Genomic DNA, 26,059 nt, shown 5'->3' on the forward strand with positions numbered 1-26,059 from the left:
TGGCTGAAAAATCTGTGTGCAGCCTAAGATTCCTGGAACTTACTGAGATACATCCAAGCCTGTGATTTCTGGGTTTGCAGGCATGTGAAACCTAATCTGACTAAAGAAGAGTCTTAGAGTGAAAAGTTTGAAATTTATTTTATTCATAAAATACATTCATTTTACTCAATGAGAGTTTTCAAAACAGCAGTCATTATATACAGTATATAGCCTTAGCAAACTATTAAACCAATGACAAGAATAAAAGTATAACAAAAATTAACAAAACCTTAAACAAAAATGAATAAAACCAAAGCATAAATACCCTAAGATATAAACAACAACAACAAAAAAAAAACCAAAAAAAAAAACAAAAGGAAATTTCAGTTTCCTTTGGAATTTCATTATGGAAGAGCAAAAGAGGTGAGGAACTGGCGTATTCTCTGTAGTGAATTATCTTTAGCTACACTTGCCCATGACATGCCTTCAGCTTGAAAACTGCACTAGAGAGAATCTTATGCTTTTGATGAGGTCTGTCTGGATGGCAGTGTGACATTAACACCATATTCCTTGTCAGATTTCCATCACATATGGAGTCAGGGTTCTTAGTAATTTGTGTTGTGTTCTCTGTATATTATACTTGTTTTTACACAAACTTTTATCTGGGGATAGTGAGCCAACAGATGTGGATCCAATTGTGGCTGGACCCCCTCATGGTAGGTTGATATTTGCCTCACTAGTGAGTTCAAAGCTGAAAAGAGGTGGCATTTTCTGAGGAGGCCTTGAACCTGGAGTGTAGAATGTCATGCCTTCAAGGTGTCTTTGGCTTCTTCCAGCCTTCCCAGTCTCCTTAACAGGTACTGTCAGGGAAAATCAGAAAAGAAAATATGATTCAGAAACAGTTTTGCTGTGCACATGGCAAGAAAATCAGGGCCTATTCACCCCTAGTAAACAAAAGTTAAGGAAGGAAACACACCCCATGAACACTCTGGCTGCTGGGGATGGGGCTCAATGGTGGCTGACTTGTCTGAGACATTGTGTTTCTGCTTCAGCAGCTCCATCTGCAGGAGGCTCTCATCCTGGGCTGTGGTCTGCTCCAGTTCCTGCTGGAGGTTTTCAAACCTAGGGGAGAAAGGCAGCTGGGGCACAGGCCTGGGGGAGCCACCTCCCCCCAGATATACTCAGACATACTAGACAATCGAGCATTACCTTTCAGCTGAGTTCATTCCCTGCTTCCCCAGGAGAAAAGGGTCAGAGAGCACCTGGGCAGGATTTTTTTTTCTCAACTTTTAAAAACTGCTAGAAGTTGAACTGGAAAATACACACTGTGCTGGATTAGAAAAAAACAACATATTTCTCCAACAGTCCAAAGACATCATTTTGGAGAAATATCAGTATGAGAAGGTCTGAGGCACAGGTCAGGAAAGTTGCAGCTGGCCTTGATTAGCTACCAGGTGAATGAGAACCTCCTGGAAAACTCTATGCCTGCCCTCTAGTGGAGCCTACACAGCAATGCAGAGAAGGCTCTGATTAATCCTACAGCGCAGACCCCTGAATGGGATTAATTTGTCAACTCCTACTCTGTTTATAACCAGAGTAAATCTTTTCATAAGAAACTGATAAACACTGCAGAGAGCCTGCAATGAGCAGGAGTGTGCTGTATTCAAATCTGCCGAAGGGTAGACAATTATCTCTAAACGTGATGTTCCTGATGGAAAATAAAGTTGCAGGAGATTGCACTTATCTTCATGATTGATGATTCCCCTTCTAGGTTTCTGGATGCCATGGGAATATTTGTGGGGAGATCTAATGTTAGATTTGAGATACTCGGAGCATACTAGAGTTCTCAGAAGGGAAGAAGGGGACACAATCCCCATAAGACCAAGGAGGAAGCATATTGCTTCCTGGACGGAAGTTCCTGTTGACTGAGCCAGCAATGACAGTCTGAGGTGTTCATTCACTGGCTGTGGTTAGGAGCTTTACCAATTGAACAGAAACTCAGAGGACAGAGATCCAGGTATAGTGGACCCACTTATATCCCCCTGCTTCTGGAAGCCTGGGCTCCTACCTCATCTGGGACACAGTGAAGTGATGCTGCAGCTTTGCTGCCAAGTCCCTTTGCCGGGTGAGCAGCTCCTTCTGCTTCATCAGGGACTGAAGATTTTCCTCAAGTCTTTGATGTTCCTGTTCATTAGAACATTGTGTTTTTAGGAGAGGCTTGTCTGCACCCCTGTACATATAGACGCATGCACACACACACACACACACACACACACACACACACACACACACTTGAACACATTCATGTACATGGATGCACACATACAAGCACACTACATTGTCTCCATGTTTGCTTTACCAGATAACACTGATGTAATATGAGATCACCTGGGATACTATGAAGAAGAAATTGACCTTTCTTTAACCCACAGCCTCTCTACCCATATTCCAACAGAGAGAAAGGAAAACACAAGGTCCTCTGAACACAGTGATGTGGAGAAGATTGTGTACTTTTGCTCTGTTTAGATAATTTTTCATTTTATTTTTACTTTATATGTTCAGGTGTTGCCTGCCTGCGTGTCTGTATAACACATGCATGCCTGGTGATCTGGGAGAAGAATTCAGTATGCAGATAAGTCAATGTAATGCTTGCCTTGTAAACCTGTACACAGACAGGTGAACCCCAGGGATCATTTACCAGTAATCCAAGCTCTCCTAGCAAGTTCTCCAGTCTGTGAATTGAAGGCTTAGTTCCCCAGCACAGGACCACTGGATGGCAATGGGCCAGCCCCTCGCTCTCACTCAATGCTTCCCAGTGCCTCCAGGGAGGGCAGCTTCCTCCTAAAGAAGCTCTCTAAAGCACAGGTTGCCTCAATTTAGGCCCAAAGCAACATGCTCAGAAACTAGAAAATCTCTAAACTCAGGAGTCTATATTAACCTTTCCTCCAAGTAAGATGACTGTGTCAGGGGTTTCTTTGAGTAACAGAAGGTTGACTAACTCAGCGAAAGGATTGCATGTATTATTCCATGTTTAACTATATTCCATGGACCACATTGTATGTTTGTAATCATCAAGGATGTGCATTTCAGTAGTTTCTAGTTGGGGGTGTTCTGATGAGTCCTGCTGTAACCCTGTTGTCCTCTCTTCTCTGTGGACACCTACTTTACATTCTGGAATCAATGGTCCACTTGGAGTCTGCATTCAACATTCTGAATAATTTTAAAGAGCTTCTCACAGGCTACAACATCTTACATTCCTACCAATATCTGATAGTTTTCATTTCTCCCAACCCTCCATCAGGCCGATTTTAACTCAGTATGAAGAAGTTTGGAATAAAAGCAGTTTCTGAGTGCTGCAGACACAACATGGAGTGGGTGCTTTAGAGTGTGATGAGCCTAAGGGGTGCACTGAGACAGCCTCTTCTCACACCTCAGCATAGCTGTGCGACTTCTGCTGGGCTGAGATGAATCCACAAGACCCTCTGCAGTTCAGAATTTCTCAAGGAATAAAGTCCAGGCCAAGATCCAAGGACAAGGTTAGCTGAACCAAGGTTAAACAAAGGTGAAAGGAAAATGGCAGCAGGCAGAAGAACAAAACAGGATGCAGGGAAGTCATCAGTGGTCAGCCACCATTCGCCCAGAGCAGAGAAGGACACAAACCCTCAGGCAGCCTTTCCTGCCTCCCAGTAGCCTTGTTCTCACCTTTATGAACCCTATTACTTTGTTTTTATCCCAAGGATTTCTTTGCAGATAAATAATTCTGCCTCTACAAATACCTGAAAATCTTTTAGCCTTCATCAGTTTTCTGTCTTTTGTTGTAGTTAGCTGTGTGGACATGGAGAATGATGGACAACATCATCTGTTCTTTGACTGATGCAAAGTGGTACTAACTAGATTAGGTACAGTACTTTCTCATTCAAATCTGTCTCCACCATTCTTAAAGATGTTCCATTGTTCCGTGAGTGAGTGAACATACACATAGAGGCTCAAACACATATTTTCTTACCCACAAAATTACACATAAGAAAACACAAATACACACACACAACTCTCTTGAACCCAGAAGGGCAAGGGATGGGGCTGGAATGTTGCAACTCTTTTTGTACTACAGGGAGAGGTAGTGGGTCCTCCCTGCTGTCTACAAGCCTCTTAGACACAGCCAGGCTTTTCTGCCCTGTCCTGAAATTATTTCCCCTCCTAGGACAGTTTTTATCACAGACTCAATGATTGTACAGAGAAATAAAAACCTCTGCACAAATGAGTTTGACCACACAATACCAATTGCCCATGGAAGAGGGCTGGACATGAAGCCTCCTGATAGATCCAAGTTGACCCATCATAGTCTCCTCACTAAACCTGCCCAGATTCTGACACAGAAGACATTGATTGCACTTGCGAATGGAAATCACCATTGTCATTACCCAACAACTTTTGACTGGATTATAGTGCATATGATGTGAAAACAGCCCCAGTTAGTCAGTAGGAGGCTAATTAGGTCACCCATAGCACTTTCCTGAAATGCAATATTCTATACAACTATTAGGAGGAGTCTTTCCTAAGACACAGCTATACATATGATAGAGTGAGCATCAAAATGTCAGGTTCCATGTTGTGTAGGCAGTAAGATAAACCAGACATTTCATGGGACGTTATCCCTATTCAGTGAAAGAAAAGCCTACGTTGATTTTTAAAATAGCTCCATTGTTTGATTTTTTTATTTATTACAAAAATGCATTTGTTCCAAACCAATAAAAAAGTGCAGAAATTAAGAGAAACCAACAAGTCAGTTTACTTTCTGACCAAATGAGTCATTTATCAATGAGATGAGACAGTAAAGGACAGGAAGCTCTAGTGTGAGGAGACAGGGATCCAAAGACCTGTGGCTATCCACTTAGCCAGAAGAGAAATTCTGAGGTTCAGTGAGAGGCCCAGGCTAAAGGGAATAAGGGAGAAAGCAACAGAGGTCACTTGATGTGATCATCTGGCCTTCCAACAACCCCACAAATGTAAGCATCCTCAGGCATGTATACACCACACATACACACACACACACACACACACACACACACACACACACACACACTCACCACAAATCGTAAGTGAACAGAACGCAATGAGGAGGACATCAACTGAACGAGGATGGCATTACCAGTTGAATTGAGACTCCTCACACTAGCTGTTTCAAGTGAGACCCACAGTTCTGCTTTCCATCATTTTGAGACTAAACACGTCTGGGGAAACATGCTGTGCTTCTGCAGGCTATGTTGGTGCACGTGGAGAAATTGTTCTCTTAAAATCTCAAATCTGCCACCCTGCCCCTTGTCTGTCATAAGCCCTGGCCACACCCCTGGTCATCCAGTGAGCTTCCGAGTGTAAGATCCAGGATGGGAGAACTTGCCTTGCCACTCAGAGCAAACAGTACTGAGAAGCTGTTACTTAAGTTTCTGTCAGTGTGAACCAAGAGCTTGGCCTGGTAAAGAGAACACCATGGCAGTCTCAGAAGAAGAGGGTAAAATAGTGTATGACACCCAAAAAGATGTCCACAAGACCCAGTCATTTGGCTTTTGTAGGGGACGTTCCTCCTTCCATGCTGTTTCTGCCTCTGATCTCATATGACCTGTGCCAAGCAAATGAGACCCAGACCCTTGAACTCATTCACACAGATCTCTGTGCTACTCCCTAAGTGGCTCCCATCACAGTACTGCTGCCCCATACTAGCATATTGGTGAGTGACATGTGATTTACCCATCTCCCTCAATGGACTGCAGCTTCTAGCAGAGCAGTAGGGTTTCCTTGGCAGTCATGCAGTGCCTTCCAAGAGGCTAACTCCCCTGAAAGACTTGTGAATGATCACAGAAATGAACTATTGGATGGCATGGGTCAGGTGGATAAGTGAGTAGATGGTTACATGGGTGTGTGTATATGTGCGTGTGTGTATGTGTGTGTATGGGTAGACAGGTGGGGGCTTGGCCCTGCTGGTTCAAACTACCTGCTGCTGCTTTGTCCAGAGGTCATACATCTTCTCATGTGTCTCCTCACAGAGCCTCCTTGCCTCCTCACAGGACTCTTGTAGTAAAATCTGCTCCCCATGCAGCTTTCTGTTGTTCTCTTTCAACGTGCTCACTTTTTCCCTTAGCTGAGTCCATTCACTCAGGAGCTGACTGTAGAGGGTGCTGAAATGTCACCAAAAATGATGAGTTCCACCTCCATCTCCCACTCCTGCTCCCTAATACCATGATTCCTGTAAGATCCCTTGTCCCCATTCCCAACAGCCCTTGGTTGGAACCCATATTAGCCATGGCAGCATCACTTAGGTGCAGGCTAAAGCCAGAGAATAGCCAAATTCCCGAAAAATTCCAACAACTTCTGAAGACCCTGACTGTAAAGGATCCATGTACCTCTGAAAACTGGATCCTCCACTTCCCCCATACACACCCTGGTGTTTAATTGTTCACAGTATTGGGAAAACATGAGCAGGTAGAAGGAATCCATGCTTTGAGCAGGACAGAAGATCCAGCAGGAATACATTCCATCTTTGTGTCCCATAGAAACCATTCTGTGAGCTCCTGCCAGAGCCACAGAAACCACTCATGGTTCAAACGATGTTTTCTGTCGAGAAGCTCCAGAAGTTGACAGGAAAATGTTATGAGGGGCTCTCAGACTCTTCACTCTTTGGAGAACTCAGTTTAGGAGGCACAAGTCCAAGAGATATAAGGCAGGCTGCTTGCTAAGAGGTAAACAGACTAGAACCACAGCCCAACTTTGTTCTAAGGTGAAGAAGGTGCTGAGGAATGTTTTACTGTATACTGTGAATATGTGTTGCTCCCATTGGTTAATAAATAAACTGCTTTAGCCTATGGCAAGGCAGGATGGAGCCAGGTAGAAAAATCCAGACGAAACAAAGAAGAAAGTCAGAGGTAGAGCATATGCCAGCTGCCACCCAAGGAGAAACATGCCAGCAGCCTGGCCATGCAGAAGCCATGTGGCAAAATATAGATTAACAGAATGGGTTACGTTAAGATGATAGAGCTAACTAGCAAGAAACTTAAGTCATCAACCATAGAGTTTGTAATTAATATAAGCCTCAGTGTGTTTATTTGCACCATTTGATGCAGGAGTTAGGTCAGACAGGTTCCTCCTGATAGCTGCATCAGGCAGGACTGGAAAAAACTTCAGACTATCAGAAGCAGTCCTTACCAATTTTTACTAAATTAGTAAATTACTAAATTAGGCACTCACTGGTAGGAGTTGGTCTGCTCACTCAGCTTCTTGCACCTGTACGAGGCCTCACAAACCTCCTTGGGGAATTTCTTTACATCTGACATCTCCTTATGCTGTGTTTTCAGCATGTCAATCTCAGATTTCAGCCTGTGGTAGGGCATGGCCCAGGAGAAAAGAACCCCATGAACACGGGTGTCAGGGACCACATGAATTAAGGTTCTGTTTTGTACTACACTAGCCCACTGGATGTCACACCCTGAATTCTATACTGGATCTCCTGGTGTGCATTAGACTTGCCTCACTGTCTCATGGCCAGGAAAGGCTGGGTGTCAATAGGGAAGGATACAGGATTACATGAGCTCTCTCAGTAGCTCTGGACGGGTAGACTAGCTCTCTAAGAAGGTCTTGGAGTCTATGGCACAGATCCAGGTCTATCTGAAATCTGCAACGGCATTCCTACTGTCTTGAGAAAACAGATTCTTTCTCCTTATAAGGATACCCAGAACTCATAATCAGTATAGCCATGGAGGAGGCACTACATGAGGATGGCTGTATAAACTCCCATACACAGATAGAATGTCACAGAAATGCAGATAGAGGGCATTGTCTCATAGTGTAAGGAACAAGCTGAGAGGAGCAGAATTGAATTCCAGGCCTTCTGGTCACACACAGATGGACTGAGTAGGACCACCAGGCCCTTCAAGCTGCTCCCATAGCAAAAAGCAAAAGTAAATATCAATTCAGAGCACTGAGCATCTCCTAAAAGCCAATGCCTGTCAAGGCCTCTTGAAATGCATGTTGTGATCTTACTCCCTAATGCCCTACTCTGTAGATTGTGATTCAGGCCACAGGCTCTGGTTTTCATTTGGAGGAATCGGAACAGCCTATGTCCTATCTCACTCCTACAGGCTTCAGTTCTGCCTCTCAAATGCACTCAGGACACAGTAGGGTCAAGACAGTCGCCAGAGAAAAGGGCATGATGAGTACCTGTTGTTCAACTCATTGTTGTTATAAAGGGCCAGGAGTTCCAGCAATTCATTCCTCTCATTGGATGATGCCTTCCTAGTAGTCCCTGTAGGTACATAAACACAGTGAATTTGTACAGATGAATGGCATAGGGCCAAGAGATCATGTGGAATCCCAGAGGAGGCCTGAGGAAGAAGAAATGCATGGCACCCGGTGAAGCCCTCAAATATCAGAGCTGATATCCTTAAACTGGGTCCCATAAGCCATGTGTCTGTCTCCAATCTCTAAGGCTAGATATATGCCTTATGACCTACTGCAGCCCCACTGTCCCTGAAAGGCATAAGGAAGGCCAGCCATGTTGGTTTAGAATTGTCAGCCGATACCTGATGCGATGCAACAAAGTCCTGGATTGCCTGGTGCTTGGAATCTCCCATCCCTGATAACCTGTGTGCAGGACTAAAGGCAACTCAATGTCTCAGACCTTGGTACATGGATAGTAAGTTTCCCTTCCTGGTATTTATATCAGATATCCATGAGATCTATAGAAATCCACTGAGAATAAAGTGCAGCAAAATCCTACCCTGATATCTCATTAGTGGTTCTGTGCCTCCTTTAGCATTTGTTGACAATCATAATGAACTGAAAAAGGTCCCAGCAAAGCAGCTGCTTCCCTGACATTTCCTGGCCCTCTGCCAACTAATCATCAGATATCCTCCACTTTTGATCTGTTCTTTAGGAACCCAGGTAAGCTGCATAGGCCCAGTGCTTCAAATGATCACAGCTACTGAACCCCATTAAGAGAATGATCATGTCTGGCATCAACTGCTGCTTAGAAATCCAGGGCTTTCTATGTCAATTAGTGTTCTCAGTTTTGCCAACATGTTGATTGGTGAACCCTTAAACACTTAATGAATGCCTTAATGACAAATGACATTGCCACAACACTGGTGATTCCACAAAAGATGCCAATGACACTCAGGATACAATAGAATTTCCAGAGAAGGGACAGTTAGGGTCACTGCTAATGTCATCACCTATCTGATAACAAACTCTTCTCCAATTCACCAAAAGCCAAGCTGCCCTTTCCAGTACCTTCCCTGAGACAGGGGAGGGCCTTCAGCACCTTGTCATTCCAATCCAGTGATCTCACTGATTCATTAGAATCTAGTTCATTCTAATTCAATAGTTCATCATATGTGGAAGGAAAGACTTGTTGTCCAAACCCTGCCGAAGAATGGCTCTTCTCATCCTGAAGAATGCTAACTAATAAGATGAGAAATAAAGGATGCTAAGAAATTAGCTCAGGATAATGGGAAAGGAAGATCAGTTCCACAAGGTGAACAAGCACATTAGAGAAGATCCACGAGGCACTTATAATGTATGGGGATGGTCGAGGATTATATAGGTCCTGTAAGAACAATGATAAGTCACATAGGTAATGATTAAACTTTTGCCAAAAGCTTCAGCAGAATATATTCCATCCATCATGATGTTAGCAAAGGTGTTATCAACTATTAAAAGATGTGACTGAAAATACCTGAAGACTGGGCTTCCATAGGTGAGCCCTCTGACACCAAGAACAAATACTTACAGGAAGAGTGGTGTCCCAGTCCTGCACTCAAGATAGAGGGAAGATGACTGGCTAGTGAGAGGGCATGAACTCAGAAACCTTAGGGACCACTGACATGCAGCAATTCTTGGTGGCTCCTGCCCTGCTAGTAGTTGTTATTTAAAATGTGAGAATCTCTAGCATTGGTCAGGGGACTTTACTCTCTCTGTTATTAGTGACACACACCAAAAGACATCCAGTGTGGGTGAAGTGCAGGGCAGGCACTGAAACCTCTTTAGTCCCTCTGGGCTTCCTTCCCACTCAGAGTGAAAGCAGAGGGCCCTCAACAGAGCAGCTGCAGCCTTGACCATCCCTGGCTCTCTGCCAAACTAACCTTGAAAATCCTCAACTTTGTTCGGCTCTTGAAGAATTCAGAGGACTAAAATAGTCCCATTGCTTCTCAGAAACTCTCACCTGCTTAGCCTCACTCCTGGAAGGATCAGCTGAAGCCTTTCTCCTTCAGGAAGCTCCCCATCCCTTTCCCAGGACTCACTGTGCTTTCCCCAGAACCATTTATTTCTTGATGTGTGACATGGAGACTGAAGGCCATCTTCCTTCTGCCTCCCTTTGGTCTCCCTGTGCTCTCCATCCTGTCTCCCAACAATCCTGTTCAGTCTAGACAGCATGTCTGTAGGTGAAACACGAGGCACTGCACAAATGCCCCAATGACAGTTGGCGTTGCCACAACACTGGTGACATCACATGGAATGCCAGGGCTCTCCAGGATACAGTAGAATGTCCATGTGCTGATGTCACCTGGTATAGCTATTTCATCCCTGTTACATACCTCACCCAAAAGTGACTTGAAACCAAGGTGCCATTTTCAGGAGCCTCTGGATTCACAATGGAAGCCTTTAGGTAGATCCTCCTTCCAAAGCCAGAAATCTAGGCCTCTGCTTCATTAGAAAATTTATCTAAGTGAAGTTGAAAGCTCACTTTGCATGCACTGTCCAGGGTTGGATTTTCCCCTCCTTAAGATTCATAATCAATATTTTGAGAAAAAAGGATGCTCAGAAATTCGGTCAGGACAATGGGGAGTAGTAGGGATGAGAACTCTGAAGTTAAGAATCCCCAGGGAAAATCCTCAGAATTTTAGAGATTGGTGGGCTCAAAAATGTTACATAGTTAGTTATGAATATTCCCCCAGAGTGGCAGTAGAGCTCACTCAAGCTATGAGGTTGTGAGTGAAGATGTGACTAGCTCTGGACAGGTCTGGTTGGAGCCACTGAGACCAGGTTAGCTCTCAGATATTGAAAGCAAGCAATTCATGGAAAGAGTATGATGACACAAACCTTGAATTCATAGACTGTGGAAAATGTAGTGGCAAGGCAGATTTCAGTGTGGGTGATGGAGAGGCATCATGAATGAAACATAAATACACACACACACACACACACACACTCACACTCATACACACACACAAACTAGGCATTCAATCATGGAGTGGAACATGATGTAGATCACTGCTATGGTGCTTCAACCAGTAAAAAATGGCCAAATGCCTATTTTTCTAGCCATGTGTTCTAATCCACATGCTCTTGAATAGGTGGCACTGCTATCTTTGGGTTGAAGATCCATTAGGAGAACATGAGAAGGGCAGGTAAGGGGAGAGACTCAAGAGTTGTTGCATCATACAGCTTTGTTATATGCAAACCTCACATTTCTTATCGTGACATCGCTATAAAGAGAATCCAGGTCACATGGTCAGCATGGAATGCATGTTCTCCAACCAAATCTCTGGACCTAAGCATAACCCTTGCAACCTAGGACTGATGAAACTTTTAGGTGATCTGTGTCATTTCAGATTTTGAAGCTTTAAGCAAATAAATGTGATTGTCAACTTTATTTCTAAATAGATTCTTGTGAAGACCAAAAAGTTGAGGACATATTGGAATTTGGGAGCAAGGCATGTCTCCTAAACTGACATATAAACTATTTTAAGAACACAGATGACAGTATGGGGGAAAGGAAATCAGAGGAGAGAGGTGGTATAGAGAGAGGGGGGAGATACTCAGAGAGTGTGAATGCTCACATGAATCCAGAGATGAGGCAGTAGATCTAGATGGAAAAGTATAAAGGATTGCCCACAAATCCCAGTAATTAGAAAGAGTCCCGAGTCAGCTGTATAGTTGAGACCTCAGACAGCTTGGTCTTTCTAACAATCAATTGTGGAACATCACACTTCCATGAACAGATATCCAGGATATATAGTTATTCACCCAGCAAAGACAGAAACCCCTTCTGCATGGTCCTGCCTCTTATCCCACTGATGTCCTATCCAGAGGAGCGTTCATGTTCTTCCAAATGCCCTGAGGTCAAGCTGACAGGGGACAGTACCTGCCTTCTACAATATTCATCGCAGCCCACTCTTGGTAGTTGGATCATGTTCAGGAAATGAACTGGGGGATAAGACTGTGCCTAGCCGGTTCTCAAAGTTCAGCCTTGAGACTCCCCCTCTGTGAATGTCAACTCTCCTGTCTTCTACATGCAGGGGTCTGCTGGTTTCTTCTCCTTTTTACATGGTTCAGGTGACCCAAGGGACAGCCTCCTCAAGCTTATTCACAGCTGCTCAGGATACAGCCCGGCTTCAGATTCCCCAAATCTGGCCTCAACAGCCATGAGAATGGTGCCACAGTCAACATGACTTTTTTGAGACACAGGCTCTCCTGGCACTTGCACTGTAGTCAGTCTTCAATTCTCCTCCTCATTTCCCAATTGGTTGAGATCAAGGCATGCATCACTATTCCAAGCTCCTTTTTTCTATTTCTAAATGTTGAAACATCCAGAAAGATCCAAACTCTAAAATGATTGTGTTCTCAGACCTTTCCCACAGGGCATTCTTGACCTTTGGAAATCCAGGAGCCAGTGTTGTTTGAGTGGCTACTTCATTCCCAGCCTGAGGCCCAGATCTACAAAGGCAGGCTGTGTGAGATGGAGTTTTCCATGGTGTGATGTCACTGGGGGAGTTCCCACAGAGCAGAGCTGACTCAGGCTGCATTGTGAGGCTGGTAAAAGTGACTTTGAGCCTGACAATAGGTACCTGATAATTCCACCATTCCCTGGTCCTTAGATGGCTTCTACCTCAGGGCCTTAATCTGATCGTTCCTCCTAGTCTGTAAGTCCACTATCCTTACGTGCAGCTGCGGAGGCCTAGACACTCTGATGCAGGAAAGTTGGGGCCCTAAAGCCAGTTTATGCTCTATAGGGAGATGCTGTTTGATGTGTTTTTGTTTTATTTATAAAAAAGTTTTTTACTTCAATTTTACATACCAGTTCCTGTTTTCCCTTCCTTCACTTTTCTCATGCCTCATCACTCCCCAGCCCACCTCCCATCCACTCTTCAGAGAGGGTCCGGTCTCCCTTGGGTAGTCAACAATGTCTGGCATACTAAATTGAGGCAGTATCAAGCAGCTCCCCTCTGTGTCAATGCTGAGCAAGGTATCCCACTATAGGAAATGGTTTTCAAAAAGGCATTTCATGCACCTGGTATAAGTTCTGGTTCCATTGCCAGGGGCTGCCCAAACAAATCTAGCCACATATCTGTCACCCACATTCAGAGGACCTAGTTTGGTCCTGTGCTAGTTCCGGCCAGAGTCCATGAGTTTCCAGCTTGGGTAAGCTATCTCTGTGGTTTTCCCCATCATGATCTTGACCTCACTTGCTCCTGTGGTTCCTCCTGCCACTCTTTAAGTGAAATCTAGGAGCTCAGCCCAGTGTTGGTTGTGGATCACTGCATCTGCTTCCATCAGTTACTGGATGCAGGTTCTATTTTGACAATTAAGGTAGTCAGTAATATAATTATAGCGAAGGTGTGTTCAGGCACCCTCTCCATTATTACTTGAAGTCTTAGCTGTGGTCATCCTTGTGGATTACTGGGGATTCTCTTAGCACCATGTTTCTCCCTAACAACCTAATGGTTCCCTCTATCAAGGCATCTGTTTCATTACTCTCCCTCTGTATCCCTCCCTCCACTGGGCCATCTCATTCTCTTCTGTTCCCATCCCCCATCCCCTCATTTCTACCCTCTCACACTTTACCCATGAGATCTTAACTATTTTTCCTTTCTAGGGCCCTCCATGTATGTCACTCTTAGGGTCCTCCTTTTTACATAGCTTCTCTGGGGTTGTGGATAGTACCCAGCTTACACTTTGCTTTGCATCTAATATCCATTTAAGAGAGAGCACATACCATATTTGTCTTCCTGGGTCTGGGTAACCTCCCTCAGGATCTAGTTTCACCCATTTGTCTACATATTTCATGGTATTACTATTTTTTAGTACTGAGTAATATTCCTTTGTGTAAAGGTACCAAATTTTCTTTATTCATTCTTCAGGTGAGAGCCATCTCAGTTGTTTCCAGGTTCTTGCTATCATGAATAATGCTGCTATAAACGTGGTTGAGCGAGTGAACTTGTGGTATGATAGAGCGTCTTTTGGGTATATGCCCAGAAGTGGTAATATTGGGTCTTGAGGCAGGTTGAGTCCCAATTTTCTGAGATACTGCCATACTGATTCCAGAGTGGCTGTACAAGTTTGAACTCCACCAACAGTGGAGGCTTGTTCCCCTTGCTCTGCATCCTCTCCAACATAACCTGTCATTAATGGTTTGGATCTTATTCATTCTGACATATGTAAGATGGTATCTTAGTGTCATTTTGATTTGCATTTCCCTGATGGCTAAGCATTTTGAGCAATTCCTTAAATGTCTTTTGGGCATTTAATATTCTTCTGTTGTGAATTCTCTGTTTAAATGTGTATCCCGTTTTTTAAGTTGGATTATGTGGTATTTTGATGTCTAGTTTCTTGAGCTGTTTATATATTTTGGAGATCAGCCCTCTGTTAGATGTGTGGGTTTGGTGAAAATCTTTTCCCATTCTGTAGGCTGCCATTTCATCTTGTTTACCCTCTCATTTGCCTTACATAAGCTTCTCAGCTGTAGGAATTTCAGCTATTGGTGAAATTATTAAGGCCACTCCACATAGTTAAAAGGGAGGTTAATTTTATTACAAGTGAAAGGATAGGTACCAGTGTCTGGGAAAGGTGTTTTGCAGTCCGGCAGTGTTCTCTGGAGAACTCTGCTCAGTCTACCTCCAGCGTCCAGGGTCCAGGAACCAAGAGAACTGACCCATCTGGATCTCGGTTCTTCATGGTCCTCTCTCAGCCCTGCCTTGTAGATGTGACAGTTACCAAAGCCTCAGTGGGGTTTGGAACTTCCAGATCAAAGATGGAATGGCTACCCACTACATCTCCCCCCCCCTTTTTTTTTTGTCTAAATAAGAAAGTTCTAACCTAATACAAGACTATATACAAGGGATTGGTTATCAAATATTGTGAAGGAGTAATGAGGCATAGTGACCTAGATAAGATGGAACTTCAACCAATACGAACAATATCAAGCAAGAAACACATACTAAAATTCAGAGAAGTCTAGAGCGTAGGTAAATAGCATGTTACAGTGATCATTCCAAAAGGTGTCCTATCATAAAGAACCTGAATCTAATACTTAATAATATGTTCTATCTAATATATATGTTGTAAATATAACTGCTAGTCTTCTAAGATAGAAAGGTAGATTATTGAATCTACTTTTAAAATGGAACTGCTAGTTTTAAATATTTCAGAATGGATTGGATTTTTGTATATTATATATAAATTATGTATATTGATACAGATTTGAGATTGATTTTGTTAGAAAATACTGCACATATACTTCTATCTTGTTCAGTGTATCATTCCTATACAGTTCATTTCACAATGCAATGCAATTTTCAGTCCTTGAAAGTTATTGCCAACTATTTAGGATAATAAAGAAATGCAGGTTAGTATTTTGTCATTACAATGAAACCTGTAGTCATATTAGCTCTGTCCTCAAGTTCAAGTAGAAATATATTTTAGATAGACAGGTCATCTTAAAGCACTTCAGAGATCTGCAGAATATGGCATTTAAAATGATAACATATTTTTTTTCCTTTTTTTATGACTATGAGACATGTCTGTTCGGGGGAGCATCAATCTACTTCAAAGAAGATGATGGGAAGTGAAGAAACTCTATATAGTGTTTACTTTATTTGTAGCAAATGTTGGCCACTGGGTAAGAAAGTGACCTTATATCAACTGCTGACAGTATGCTTTCCAAAATGGACAAGCGGGACACACACAAAAAAAGACTGTTGCACCTTGCAAAGACAAGGTAGGAATGCCCTTCAAAAAATCTTGCTTCACAGATGAGTCTGTAAAATATGCTAGGCCTGTAGGCCAAAGATGGATGCCCCAATGTTGCAGAGAAATCTTGAGTGACAGTCTAGGCAACAAAATGTTTGTGTCATTTCTCACATATTTTGGAAGTTGCTTAATTATATTTCCTATATACTCAATATTATTTCCTTCTCGGGTCTCTGAAGGAGTTGAATATTAGATAGTTATAGTTTTTCTTGTTAAGAAATTCAGAAAATAAACTCACTAAAGAGGTGTAAAGTATATAAGTTTGAAGGACATCAAAAGCTATTTTTCGGTTGGTAATGCAAATTAGGATAGAAGGTGAATTAGACACAGTCGTTGCAACAGTTAATGAAAATAGAGGACATAAATTAGAAACAGAGCAAAGAGGAGTATAGTGAGGATTTGGAAGGATGAAAAAGAAGAGAATAATGTAATTATAATCTCAAAAGTAATGGAAAAGTATTTCATGTCATAAAAAGGAAAATTGTTACACAACACTTGACCCGTTCCTTAAAATGTTAGTTGTTTCTACAAGTTCACATTCTCCCACGGAGCTCTGCAAAGGCACTGAAGGCAAACACCAGTCATGAAGTCCCTGGTGAATCAACCATTTTATGTTTGACCTCTTCTGTAAGCACAGCCCAGTGCTCTATCATGCCCAGTGAATGGGCCGTAAAGCACTACTTCTCTCATATATATTTTTATCAGGAAAACCCATCCTTCCTTCATCATCTTCCAGTGGGTGTGTGAGACCTCTGCTTGTGATAACCAAGCATCCACAATGCTTCCTGTGAGACAGTCCATCAGGAAATAATTTCTTTCAGATATCATTAGATTACATAGCCTGTTATTTCAAGGAGGTTTAAGTGCCTCACCTACTTTCCCACTTCTATTGCACTCAGATTGATCTCATCTTTTCTCATAGCCTACAATGCCATGAGCCAAGCTTTGACAGGAGGTTTCATTGATCTTTTGAAAGTCTTTTCTAATTCAAGTAGTTGAGAGAAAGAATACTTACTCCCTGACTAAGACAAGCTCTTTTTGCAGTCCATTTTAAGGCTATCAAATGAATGTTCTAGCATGGGTTTTCCTTTTCTCTGTATAAAGGGTTGAACCTAAGTGGCCTCTTCTGTCACCATTATTCCAAACAGAGAATTACATTCTAATTGTATACAAGTGTACTGAATTTTGGCCTAAGGAATTTTAATGAATACAGCAGTTTCATATCTGATCTTGATTTTTTTATGTTCCATAAAACTTCTAACTTATGATTAACTCTATTTTTTGGCTTTCTGTATATCTTTCCATTTCCATTTAGAAATCTCTACTTATTTTATTTTTTTAACAAAAATTTATTTAGTCAGAAAACGTATTTGCGAACTTCATGGCAGAGAACTAATATACATTGAATATATCAACTCATTGAATTCATTATATGTGAATTGCATTTAGCATATAAAGAAACAAACTCAGATGGTTTGTTTGCAAGTTACTAAAGTATAAAGTTGTTAGATGTTGGTTTGGGACTGGTTTTAAGCACAACTCACATTTTTTAACAAATGTGCTTTTACACAAGATTTTTAGTTTCACAGTGTCAGAGATCTGAGGAATGTCACATTTTAGCAAGTTCTGGGGAAGACAGGGATTACAAAGACTTGGGGTGGGGAAATATGGAGAATGAAACCCACAGAGAAAAGTTTTTTTGTTATGATGTAATTAATATTTTCTAAGTCCCTGTAAAAACTCAGGGAGGCAAAAGTGGTTATAATATCCTGGATGAACAGGGGAAGATCAAGAAAAAGGAAGAATAGAAGAGGAAGAGTAATAGTAGGAGAAGATGGATGGATAGGGGTAAATAGATGGATGGATTGATAGAGATAGGTGATGGAAAGTTAGATAGATAGATAGATAGATAGATAGATAGATAGATAGATACATGTTAGATAGATAGATAGATAGATAGATAGATAGATAGATAGATAGATAGATAGATAGATAGATAGACAGACAGGAATACATATAGTTTTTCAGTCTATACACTACAGTCGTTATTGAGTTCTCCAAAGGGAGAATGGACTTGGAACTTTTGTCCTTTTTTTCACATTGGTCAGAGAGCTAGATCTGGGTGAAGAACTCAGAATTTTTTCTTTCAGCATCTGTAGACAATTCTATGACTTCTGGTTCCCAGACATAGCCCTCAAATTTAGTTCCATTCCAATTGTCTCTCAGTGGTCCCACTTTTTCTTTATGCTGATATGTGAGGTGATGTGGGACAAATCCTGGTCATCCAGGGAGCCTTGGCATTCTAGTCTCCCAAGAACCTTTCTAAATAAATGTTCCAGGTATTGTATAGAACTCTAGAAGAGGAACAAGGAAACCTGAATACAGCAGATGATACAGAAAGGTTGTGGCAAGACAGATTGAGTTCTAGCATGGTGATATGGATTATTATAATGGAGAGGCAAGAGTTTCTGGTCCAGAAATATTCACAGGCTAGATACGCTGAAGATTACATTTATACCATTTTTTCTCAGAGCTGAGGACCAAGCCCAAGGCCTTGTGCTTGCTAGGCAAGTACTCTACCACTGAGCTAAATCCCCATAGCCAAATTTTTAAGGACATATTTTAGAGAAAAGTCAGAAGGAAATGGAGGTTTTAAAACTACCAATGTGTGATGCCATGTCATAGGCTTTTCTAGAATGTGATGGACTGATCGAGTTTGCCTTGGGGATGTTATTTTTATAAAGACAGCAAACTTAGTAGGTGGTTCCCTAGCATTGGGCTCAGCAGCACAAGGACACCCCATTAAATAACTTGTCTGGAATCCTTTAATTAAAGTGGAGATGCAGCAAGTTGATGAAATTAAATGTAGAAGTGCCTGCAGTTGAAAGGTCAGGATGAGATGTTTCACTCCAGAATGTTAATCAAGAAAAATCAGAATAAAGAAAATTAAATATAGGAGGAAGTCTGACAATGTGTGAGAAAAGTCTTTATTTGTTAATGCTTTGGTGATTGGTATTACACATCATCTTAGGACTGTAAAAAAATAATACAATGGGATCCTTCTTTGAGAAATCATTTCCACACTTGATATAATATTTTATATTAAGTTCAACTCTCTGAAATCTTGTAAGAAAAAGAGAAACTATGGAACATGTTTCTTTTAAACATCTTCTTCTGTTAAAGAAGTCAAAAAGAATTATTGAAGCAGATTTTGGGTTAGTCCAAGCTTCATGGGAGGAAGGGTTACTCCTATTTTATTTTTGAGACTTGTTTATTCCTAAAATTATCAGCTGAAGTCAAGATCTGAAGTTTTATCAGGACACAACAGCATGTAGTATAACACCATTTGTATTATACTATGTCCGTATTCATTGGTTATTCTAATGAGAGCTTGGATCATATGGTGAGTAGCACATCCTGGCTTGCATGTATTGAGGATGGTATGTGTTATAAATGAAATGTATCTGATTCTCACAGTTGGTACTGAGGATGTCAACTTATATCTGTAGATGAAGTCTGTGAGTCTAAGATTTTCAGCAAACATTCTTCTGTGTGTCTCTTTTGAGGCTTTGATTGACTGTAAAATATCAAGTAAAATCAAGATCTGGGATCAGAGTACCTCAAGGTTCCCTCCAACTACCAAATATGTTAATGATGTCCATTTGCTTTCATCTGTAAGGGAGCCATTGGCTCCATTGGAACATGGTGTTTCAGGCTCCCTTTTGGTTAGAGTGTTGGATGAAGAAGAGAGTATTCTGCCCAAACACCCTTAAAGTTCAGGGCTTCTGAGTTTAATTCTTCCTCAGTAGGCTGCAGGTCTCCACTGATAGCAGTCTGTGGTCAGGCGTGCTTCCCTTCTTGGATTGCCTGGACTCATTTCACACAGAGATTGGTCCCTGGCTACTTGATATTAGTGTTTGGCCTAGGAAGAGTTTTCCATTGTGGTTGGAGCAGGCTCCATTTAAATTGTCTCTTCAAACTGCACTTCCTAGGGTCAACATTAAATCTGACCACATATCTCTAATTGGGTTGGCACGAGCTAACTTGATTTTTGGGTTTGTGTTTAATCTTCATCAAGGTCAATGGTTGGCCTGTAACATTTCCACTTTTGATTTTGCCTGGTTTGTTCTATGAGCTTTGTATGAGCTCTGAATTCTTCCCAGTCATTACTTGCCCCAGACCTACTTCTTCATTTGGTCCTTGGTGTTTTCAGAATAAGGATTAGAGCTGGGTATGGCTGTTTTCTTGGTTTTCTCTGGGTGTTCTTTATTTTAGGGGTAGCTCAGCTCCATATCTCTTCTTGATTAGGACCCAGGCATTTCAAAGCTAGAATGGGACTCTGTCCCACTACTTTGCTTGGTTTTGGCCTGGTCTTTGTCAGCATTAAGGTTATGATGTGGCCCAAATCTCTTCTTGTTTAGGTCCATACTTCGTCAGGGTAAGGAATTTAAGCAGACAATTTTTTTTCTTGATTTGTTTTTGGCCTCTTTCATTTATGAGAATGTCCCAGGTCTTCTTCTCTCCTTGTTTTGTCTCTGGCTCTTTTCAGGGTAAGTGATAGGTCCTTGTGTTCTCCATTTCCTGCTTTGCCCTGGCCTCTTTCTTTTTGTTGGGCGGGGGGGGGGGGGGGGGGGAGGGGAAGGAAAGGATTTATTTGGCCTACATTTCCACATCATAGTAGACCATTGAAGGAAGTCAGTACAGGAACTCCAACAGGGCCAGAACCTGAAGGTAGGAGCTAATGCAGAGGGCATGGAGAGGTGCTGTTTACTGACTTGTTCCTCATGGTTTGCTCAGCAAGCTTTTTCTTCTAGAACCCAAGACCACCAGCCCAGGGGTCCTCACAATTCCTCGGGCCTTTTCCTATCAATCACTAAGAGAATGCCCTACAGGTTTGTCTGCAGCCTGATCTTCTGGAGGCAGTTTCTTAATTGAGGTTCCCACCTCTCAGATGATTTTGGCTTCTGTCAGGTTGACATAAAACTATCCAGCAAATGTAATTATATCAAAAAATGAAAATTTAAAAAATCTTCAATACATGCCTTCTGTAGAGTGCAAAAGACATTGTACGTTTGGTCTTGTAGCTTTGTAGGTTTTAACTTCCACAAACTAAAAATATTAAGAAAAAATATTGGAACTGGGCATATATTGTCTTTTGTTTTTATCATTTCCTAACAGTTTTACATAATAACTACTTACATAGCATAACACTATAATCTACATTTTTTTCCTTTTATTTTACAATACCATTCAGTTCTACATATCAGCCACAGATTCCCTTGTTCTCCCCTCTCCTCCAGGGCAAAGCCTCCACTGAGGACTGAGATCGACCTGGTAGACTCAGTCCAGGCAGGTCCAGTCCTCTCCTCCCAGACTGAGCCAAGGGTCCCTGCATAAGCCTCAGGTTTCAAACAGCCAACTCATGCAATGAGCACAGGACCCAGTCCCACTGCCCAAATGCCTCCCAAACAAATCAAGCCAATCAACTGTCTCACCTATTCAGAGGGCCTGATCCAGTTGGGGGCCCCTCAGCCTTTGGTTCATAGTTCATGTGTTTCCATTCGTTTGGCTATTTGTCCCTGTGCTTTATCCAACCTTGGTTTCAACAATTCCTACTCCTATAAACCCTCCTCTTTCTCATTAATTAGACTCCCGGTGCTCCACTTGGAGCCTAGCCGTGGATGTCTGCATCCAGATTCCTCAGTCCTTGGATGGGGTTTCTGGCACAACTATTAGGGTGTTTGGCCATCCCATCACCAGAGTAGGTCAGTTTTAGCTGTCTCTCGACCATTGCTAGCAGTCTATTGAGGAGGTATCTTTGTGGATTTCTGTGGGCCTCTCTAGCACTTTGTTTCTTCCTTTTCTCATGTGGTCTTCATTTACCATGGTCTCCTATTCCTTGTTCTCCCTCTCTGTTTTTGATCCAGCTGGGATCTCCCGCTCCCACAGGCTCTCTTTCCCTCGACCCTCGCCCTTCATTACTCCCACTCATGCCCAAGTTGTTCATGTAGATCTCAGCCATTTCTCCATCATTGGGTGATCCTCGTGTCTTTCTTGGGGTCCTGTTTTTCAGGTAGCCTCCCTGGTGATGTGAGTAGCAGTGCAGTCATCCTTGTTCCACCTCTAGTATCCTCCTATGAGTGAGTACATACCGTATTTGTCTTTCTGAGTCTGGGTTACCTTACTCAGGATGATTTTTTCTAGATCTATCCATTTGCCTGCAAACCTTATGATGTCATTGTTTTTCTCTGCTGAGTAGTATTCCATTGTGTATATGTGCCACAATTTATTTATCCATTCTTCAGTTGAAGGGCATCTAGGTTGTTTCCAGGTTTTGGCTATTACAAACAGTGCTGATATGAACATAGCTGAGCAAGTGCTCTTGTGGTATGATTGAGCATTTCTTGGGTATATGCCCAAGAGTGGTATAGCTGGGTCTTGGGGGAAATTGATTCCCAATTTTCTAAGAAAGCACCATATTGATTTCCAAAGTGGGTGTACAAGCTTGCATTCCCACCAGCAGTGGAGGAGAGTTCCCCTACTTTCACATCCTCTCCAGCATAAAGTGTCTTCAGTGTTTTTGATCTTAGCCATTCTGACAGGCGTAAGGTGGTATCTCAGAGTCAATTTGATTTGAATTTCCCTGATGATTAGGGATGTTGAGCAATTCCTTAAATTGAATTTTCAGCCATCTGAGTTTCCTCTGTTGAGAATTCTCTGTTTAGTTCTATAGCCCATTTCTTAATTGAACTGCTGGGCATTTTGATGTCTAATTTCTTGAGTTCTTTATATATTCTGGATATCAGTCCTCTGTCAGATGTGGGGGTAGTGAGCGCCCATCCTGGCCTGGACTTCCTGTCTGGACAAAAGCTCCTATCCTGCCCCGGACTTCCCGTCCAGATAAGATCTTCCATCCTGTCCCGGAGTTCCCATTTGGACAAGAGAGCTCCCATCGGGACAAGAGAAAGAGACTTCCTGAATCTGTCAGCTCTGTCTGAACCAAGTGTGCTGATAAGACCAAGAACGAACCACAGGGAGATGGGCAGACGTCAAGGCAGAAGTACATACAACAAAATGAAGAGCAATACAGCATCACCAGAACCTAGCCTGCCTCCAACATCTAGACCTGAACATCAAAAATTGGAAGAAGCAGAAGAAAACAGCCTTATGAATAACAACATGAAGAAGGTAGAGGCTTGTGTAGAGGAAAAGACAAAAAAAAATGGGAGGAATGCCCTGGCCTCTTTCATTTGAAGGATTCGTCTGGGCACACATGCTTTCTTAGTTTTGGCACAGGCTTCAGGGTCAGAGTTATGCTGAAGCCAACTTCTCATCTTGGTGAGGGCCCTGGCATCAGTCCAGGTAAAGTTGAAGCATGGATATTCTCCTTTGCATTCTTCGGGCCAGATATTTTTCTTCTGAGTGATAGGATAGGACACATTTCCCTCTTGGATGGGGCCAGCTCTCTTTATAGTCAAAGTTAGGCATGGACGTTCTTTTCTTTTCTCTTTGTTTCATTTCATTTTGTTACTTTTCCTACTTCTCCTCTGGCCTTGGCTCTTCTGCTTAATGGACTGGCCTAGGGATACCTCTGTTTTTATTCTGGGCCAGAGTTTATTCAGCTTCAGATTTTGGTGCAAGCTTCTTTTAGGTCAGGGTTTGGCACTTTAATCTTAGGGTTGGTTGCTGGCCTTTCTGGGTAAGGGAAAGCCTTTGTTAATTTAGGCTTTATTCCTGGTCATCATCAGGTTCATCCTTAGGCCTTGGAATACTTCTCTCTTGACATCTTTGGTTTAATGTTTAATCCTGGTCTACTTACACTTTAGGTGCTTAGCATGGATTTTTTTCAGGGACCATGTTGGCCTGGGCTACTTTTGAGGGTATAGCAGTATCTAGGCAGTTTTTGTGTTAGAGTTAAGCCTGGTTACATTGATATTCTGGGACTGTGTGGTACCTGTTTCTCTTTAGGGTTGAAGCAATGGATACTCTGGACTCCAGGTTTATCTGAAACTATTTTGTAATGTATAATTAGCCTTAGATTATGCTCAGCCATTCTCAAAAAATGTGCATATTGATATAGGACTGTATTTATTTCCCTTCCCTTACATCTCAAGTATATTCTGAGGAACATTGGCTCTTTCCAAGGGAAATGGGTGCAGACACCAATACACACAGCACAGAGTCCAGATGAAATAAACTACATATTACACAAATAGAAAAGTGAAGTAGGGAGGAGACAGTGGTACTTGGGAGAGTCCTTGCTGCTGCATTGGTGACTGTAGGCATGGTAAAGAGGTACCCTGAGCTCATGTGGAATATTGTTGCTTCTCAGTAAAGATAACATAATAGACTCTCAACAAGGTTTCTGCTGCCTTTCTTTCCTTCTGTGGTCTACTCCCATGAAGGCATATCACAGGCAGTTAATATAACAGCAGAGACTGGTCCTCTATTGATCTAGTGACTGCCTTGATAGGCACATGAGGGTTGTGGAGATCTTCATGTGGCCTCTTATGCAGTGTGGGCATGGTGTCCTCCCCTGTGTGGCATTCATGGCATGCACTGTGAAGGTGTTCCTCTGGTCTTTGCTATGGAAACATTTCTCAAAATCTTATTTGTCTTGAAAACCCTTGGAACAATGAACCATGCCTTTGTGATCACTTTCAAGAAAGCTCCTTGTCATCTCTACACACTGTTGTGTGATCAGGTCTTTCCACAAAGAATGTCTCCACTGACTTACCAGAAATTGATTACTGCTCACATTATTATTATTGTGAATCACAGGCCACTTTAATAGTGTGAGCTGCCAACTTGTCAAGGACACACATGTAACCATGACAATGATTCCTTATGGAGTGTCACAGAGGCCAGGCTTCACTCTGCTCAGAGAAACACAAAGGTGATCAAGCTGTGCAGATATCTTTGGACTGGTAATTAGAAAAGGTGCCTTGAAGGATTCAAGATTTCCAGCAGTCCTTCTAACTCAGTCTCCTTAGTGTTGGGTTTCCTTTTTATTCTTTTTACCATGGATGCTCTTTTCTTGCCCTAACATGACATTTGAAAGGTAGTGGGAAGGAGGCATCTTAATGATCTGAGGAGTTAGTCAAGGTGTCACAGTGTTCCATTCCTCTATCTTATTGAGGATGGAAACCTACACTTAAGAATTGTGGCATGCCAGACTGCAACCCACAATTCCAGAGAGCCTAGCTAACAGGGAACAATCCTAGGGGAGACACATGGATGACCCTGCAAAAGAGAAGTGGATGAGATCTACATGAGCAGAGTGGGTGGGAAAGGGTGGCAGTGGGCGAGGGTGGGGGATGAGAACATAAAAAAATGGGAGGGTCAAGCTGGAACAGGGACAGAGTGGGAGGGCAGGGAGGAAGATACCATGATAGATGAGGACATCATGGGAATAGGAAGATGCAAGGTACTGGGGAGGCTCTCAGTAATCCACAAAGATCACCCCACCTTTGTCTGCTGGCAGTGGTCCAGAGGGTGCCTGGACTGGTCTACTTCTGGTGACCAGTCTAGCGAATAACCTAGCTGCCATCATAGAGCCTTTGTCCAGTGACTGATGGAGATAGATGCAGAAATCCAAGGCCAGGTACCAGGCTGAGCTCAGGGAATCCAATTGATGAGAGAGAGGAGGGATTCTGAAGGTGAGGGTGTCAAGATCATGATGGGAGGATGTGCAGAGATGACCGTCCACACTAGTGGAAGCCCATGAACTGTCGAGTGGTGGCTGTGGAGACCCCATGGACCTGGACTAGGCCCTCTGGATACGGAAGATGGTCGTTTGGCTCAAACTGTTTGGGGAGCACCCAGGAGGGGGATCAAGATCTGTCCCTGGTGCATGGGGAGCCTTCTGGGAAGCTGGTACCTGTGGTGTGATGCCTTGCACAGCCTTGGTGCAGTGGGAAGGGGCTTGGACCTGCCTAGGCTCAGTGTGCCAGGCTCTGCTGACTCCCCATAGGGACCTTGATTTGGAGGATGTGCGGATGTGGGGTGTCTTGGAAAAGAGTGCTGGGGGTGGGAGGAAGGAAGAGGGGGGAAACAGTGGGTG

General features: G+C 42.7%; 2 protein-coding genes across 26 annotated transcripts in view; one reads left to right on the forward strand and one right to left on the reverse strand.

The window, feature by feature from the left end:
• The window catches only part of LOC143269220 (uncharacterized), a 304,878-nt gene that overhangs the window by 63,130 nt on the left and 215,689 nt on the right, over positions 1-26,059 (forward strand). The window lies entirely within an intron of this gene.
• On the reverse strand, positions 120-10,466 carry LOC143269217 (disks large homolog 5-like). The gene is made up of 6 exons (XM_076554255.1): positions 10,269-10,466; positions 8,188-8,272; positions 7,219-7,347; positions 5,969-6,152; positions 956-2,163; positions 120-839 (listed from the first exon to the last, which is right to left on the reverse strand). Exons 1-5 carry the CDS (start codon positions 10,399-10,401, stop codon positions 2,044-2,046), a joined length of 651 nt encoding a protein of 216 aa, XP_076410370.1. The 5' UTR covers positions 10,402-10,466; the 3' UTR covers positions 120-839; positions 956-2,043.

The sequence above is a fragment of the Peromyscus maniculatus genome, chromosome 18 (genome assembly GCF_049852395.1).
Source record: "Peromyscus maniculatus bairdii isolate BWxNUB_F1_BW_parent chromosome 18, HU_Pman_BW_mat_3.1, whole genome shotgun sequence".
Taxonomy (NCBI): domain Eukaryota; kingdom Metazoa; phylum Chordata; class Mammalia; order Rodentia; family Cricetidae; genus Peromyscus; species Peromyscus maniculatus.